The sequence below is a fragment of the Gekko japonicus genome, unplaced genomic scaffold (assembly GCF_001447785.1).
Source record: "Gekko japonicus isolate JY-2015 unplaced genomic scaffold, Gekko_japonicus_V1.1 scaffold42, whole genome shotgun sequence".
NCBI classification, from domain to species: Eukaryota; Metazoa; Chordata; class Lepidosauria; order Squamata; family Gekkonidae; genus Gekko; species Gekko japonicus.
In genome coordinates this window covers 531,185-535,787 of record NW_015165831.1, presented here as the reverse complement: position 1 = coordinate 535,787, position 4,603 = coordinate 531,185, and the positions used below count along the sequence as shown (strand labels likewise).

Genomic DNA, 4,603 nt, shown 5'->3' with positions numbered 1-4,603 from the left:
AGTGGCCGAGAGTTCCATAGGCTCTCGGCCAGGAGCCTAGCCTGCCGATAGGTGCCGGCTAGGATCCGCTTGTCCCATTGTTACTGAGAGCGAAGCTCGGTTGCTTCGTCTGATCGTGTGGCGAAATGGCCACACACGCGGTCTGAGATGGATACATTACACCCCTCCTCCCTTGGTCCAAAAGACACCCCCACACAAAGTCCTGCAAATAGGAGGGGGCTTTACGGGTTCTCGTAGAGCGGTGAGGTGTGGGAACCGGGGTGGAAGGTGACACCGGAGCGCTCGGCTGTGAGATATATGGTGTTGGTGGTTGGGGCACTGGTAGTGCTGTTTCTTGGGGTCCGGTTGTGCGGTCTGCTGGGGCTTCGACGGGAACCTCATTTCGCTGGGCCAGGTCATCCGGTAGCTGAGGCGGAGTGGGAGTCTCTGGGGTGTCTGGGTCCTTGAAGTCCTCGGGGTCGCGTGGCAGTACCCATCGCCACAGCTGATCGATGTGGCGATGAAGTATCTAGCCGTCTTTGCTGGAGACGTTGTAGGACCTGGGTCCCCGGACTCTCACCACTCAGACTGGAATCCATGGCGGGCATTGCGCATAGTTCCGGGCGTAGACTGCGTCCTCGGGAAAAAACCCTCTGGCTGCCTCGGGTGACTCTGTGGCCGGTTTTTCTTCCGGTGCTCGATCGGGATGGAGGCGGTCCAGCCGGGTCGTCAGGCGCTGTCCTAACAGGAGCTCCGCTGGGCTGCGGCCTTTCAGCAGCCAGGTTGGGATAGCACCTTGAGGCAGCCTGAGGTGATTTGCATCCCTGGGAGCTCTCCGGGCAGGGTGGGAGAGGAGGCGGCTCGTCCTTATGGAAGGCACCTGGAGTGAAGGGCAAGTGATGCTCTGTCTTCTTGGTGCTTGGGAGGGGTCAATAGTGGGAGGGCTTCTAATGTCCTGGCCCCACTGGCAGACCTCCTGATGGCGCCTGGTATTTCTGGCCATTGTGTGACACAGAGTGTTGGACTGGATGGGCCTTGGCCTGATCCAACATTGGCGTCTCTTATGTTCTTATGAGGGGGTGTCTCTTCAGCAGCAGTGGCTTGGATTGGATGGTGGGTTGCTTCAGGGGTGGCGGTGATTACAGGTGGATTGGTGGGGGAATGGCATGGGAGAGCAGGGAAAGGGACTGAGAGACAGAGAGATTGGCCCTTCTTTTGAACTCTTTGAAGTTGATTGCCAGTAGGCTGAGCTTGAGGAAAGGGAGGAGAAGGGGAATCAAAGCTAGGTTTTGGATGCAGGCAGGGTTGGCCTCGAATTAGCCTCCACTGCCGACACACAAAGATGCACGCCTGCTTAGGAAATTGCCCTGCCCTCTGAAGAGATCTGAGAGCAGAAACTAGGAATTCCAGGTTCCTCCCTCAGTGGACTGCAGGCTCTCTCCACCCTAATTAGATCACCGATAATTAGATTAGCCACTAATCTAATTAGTGGTGATCTAATTAATCTCCCTGCTCTCAGTCTTTCCCCTGCCCCAAAGAAACTTTCCTAGCTACGGGGCTGCTTTCTGTCCCATTACTGCAGTGCTCCAAAAGTATTGTTATGTGTTCAGACTGCAGACCAGCACAAATTGGGCAAACCTTGCAAATAGGGCTGCCAAGTCCCCCAGGGGGGGGCGGATGTCCCCCCGCTTTGGAGGCCTGATTTCTGCCGCCGCTGAATTGGGCCCCAGGGGAAACCCCACCCCGGCGTGCACGTCAGCCGGAGGTGACATGATGACGCCGGGCACGCTGGGGGCGGGGCCACAGCCATCTGAGGGGGAAATTCTGTTTACGCGGCGGAATCGGGGCCCGGGGGAACCCCGCCCCTGGCATGCGCGTCACTAGCAAGTGACGTAGGCATGCTGGGCACGCTGGGGGCGGGGCCACGGCCATACAAGGGAAAACGCTCCCGGCGAAGACGGATTTGGCAAACCTTATATTGGCCCATGACTAAAATGCAAGGAGAATAAAAAATAGGAAAAAAACCCAGAAATTTAAAGTACTGATCTCAGAAATAACAAAAACTTAGAACCAAGTATGTGTATTTGTATGTGCGCAAGTGTGTGCATGTGTGTATATCCTTTCCACACAGGGAGAACATAGCTGTGGGAGAGGGAGGGAAAAAGAAGAGCCAATCCTGAACTGATTCAGGAGCACGTGTATCTCTTCTCTCCCCCCCCCCCCCCCCGTCTGCCTCTTCCTCCTTTGTCACAGGACAGTTGGTGTAATTTGGCTGCAGTGGTTTGGGGAAAGGTCCGTACAGCTGGGCCACAGCAAGGAAATGTTTGCATTTTTATATACACACATGCACAAACACATATGCATGCACAAAAGACAGATAGATTCCCTGAATCACTCAGGAACAGGCAAATAAGGGAAAGTCTATGTTGGATCTGGAGACATGTATTTGAGAAGGAACAGCTGAGGGAATTTGACCTTACCTCACACCAGGGAAAAACCTGTGGCTACTGTGTGTACATGTGTCTGTGTGTCTGTACATGTCCCAAGACATACAGTGCGACCCTTTGCATGTCTATTCAGATGTAAGTACCTCCTTGTTCATTGCGGTTTAGATCCAGGTAAGCAAGACCAGCCCAAGGGCTTTCCGTACCCCAGGCCAGCTGGCCAGGGTACATACACACTCCTCTAGTGTCCGCTGTGTATAGGGCACCTCTGTAGCTGAGTGCATGTAGGATTTCAGCCTCACTCTGTTAGCTTCTTAGAAGTAGCTTCTTGAGCATTCTGTGATGCCTAAGTGTTTTACAAATGACCTGCCATTTCTTTACAGGTTTTGTCTGTGAAGCATATAACAATCCTGCAGATTTTTTGATGGATATCATTAATGGAGACTCTACTGCTGCTGCAGCTAGTAGAATTGACTTCAACACTGCAGGTATGGATGCTGAAAATCCTTTGGCACCTAAAATACAGTGTTGCACATCAGCTTCCTTTGGGGTTTTATTCCACCTCTTTAGAACACGGAATTATGAAGGAGCAGCAAATAGCAGAATATCTTCAGATATTCTGAAGTGGAAACTACATGGTCCAGACCCTGGATGCCACTTTGCTTTAGCCAAATAGCCCTGGGAGGTGGAGATTTGAAGTAGAAAAAGGGTGGGTGCACAGGGAGAATGTTTACCTTATAAACATGTCTCTGGGGGAAAAGCAGCTGACAAGGGAAAATACTGGGGCTGATTCACATGTTACAAAATGACCTGTTGAGTAAACTTGTATATACTGACGGCTACACATAAGTTTCTCCAGTGGGGCAAGTAGCAGCTCCCCAGGTCCTTTCCTGGTGGGGAACATGATGTGGTGGGAAAGGCTTCATCCCCCTCTCCCTATCTGATAGATGTGTGATCTGAATGAGGCCTTTGCACACCTGGGAATTAAGTTCCGGACAGTTACGCAGCCATGATGATCAGACGTTTTCATGTGGCCATGAGGACATTGTAATGGATGAATGGGTCCTCATGGCCTTTGGAGAAATTTGCAGCAGAGTAGCAGCAGGGGAGAGTTTCGGGGTTAGTTATAGCTTCCAGAGCCTTGAAGCCAAAAGGGCCTACTGGGAGGACGGTGGAAACTGGACCAAACCAGCAAACCCAAGGTGTCATGTGCTCTTTACATTCCCAGGGTGACTAGAAAAAATGTGTTTCGTTTGGCTTGCGGATTGGCTTGTTTCACAAGTTATCTGGTGCAAGATGCTGCGTGTTTTACTTTGTCTGCCCTTTGTTGATGGTCTTTTAGCTTGGGGAGTGGGCTTAAACTTGAGACCCAATTCCTATGCAATGTAATGGAAGTGGCAAAGTGTCCTGATTAGCAGTTTTGTGCAAGTCAGTTTTACCCCTAAGAGTCCTCCTAACTTACGCTGCACTAGGGTTTCCAGCCCTCCACAGCAGTGATGGGGGATTCCACCTCCCCACCTCTCCTGTCCCTCTGCTGCTTGGACCACTTTCCTTCTGCTTTGGCTTTCAAACTGGAGAGAGGTTTTTTTTGAGAATCTGTACAATGTTGGCTGCATCCCTAAGAACACTTTCCTGGGAGTAAGCCCCAGTGAATAAAATGGAACATAAGAACATAAGAGAAGCCAATGTTGGATCAGGCCAATGGCTGGAATCAAGAACCACAAGGGTAAGAAAGAAGTCTGATAAAGGGCCAATATTAAAAACCTAGTTGAAACTTATAATATACAAAAATACATGTATTTATTAGAAAGACAGTTAAAACATATAAGGGCCCAATGAAAGCCACATTAAAAAGTTCAAGTGGCCTAAACACAAGGGCCAATACACATGACCTGACACGTTTCTGCCATATTGGGGCCTTCTTCAGAGGTCAAACAGTATTGAAGTAAAGGTAAAGGTAAAGGTTCCCTTGCTCGAAAGCCAGTCGAATCCGACTCTAGGGTTGCGGTGCTCATATCCGTTTCAAAGCCGAAGAGCCAGCGCTGTCCGAAGACGTTTCCGTGGTCATGTGGCCAGCGTGACTAAACACCAAGGCGCACGGAACGCTGTTACCTTCCCACCGAAGTGGTACCTATTTATCTACTTGCAATTTCTTGCTTTCGAACTGCTAGGTTGGCAGG

The 4,603-nt window shown here is 50.8% G+C and overlaps 1 protein-coding gene across 1 annotated transcript in view; it reads left to right on the top strand.

The window, feature by feature from the left end:
• The window catches only part of LOC107110109 (ATP-binding cassette sub-family G member 2-like), a 48,423-nt gene that overhangs the window by 16,495 nt on the left and 27,325 nt on the right, over positions 1-4,603 (top strand). The window contains exon 7 of the mRNA XM_015410833.1: positions 2,807-2,911. Coding sequence (XP_015266319.1) covers positions 2,807-2,911 — 105 coding nt within the window. The remainder of the gene's footprint in view (positions 1-2,806; positions 2,912-4,603) is intronic.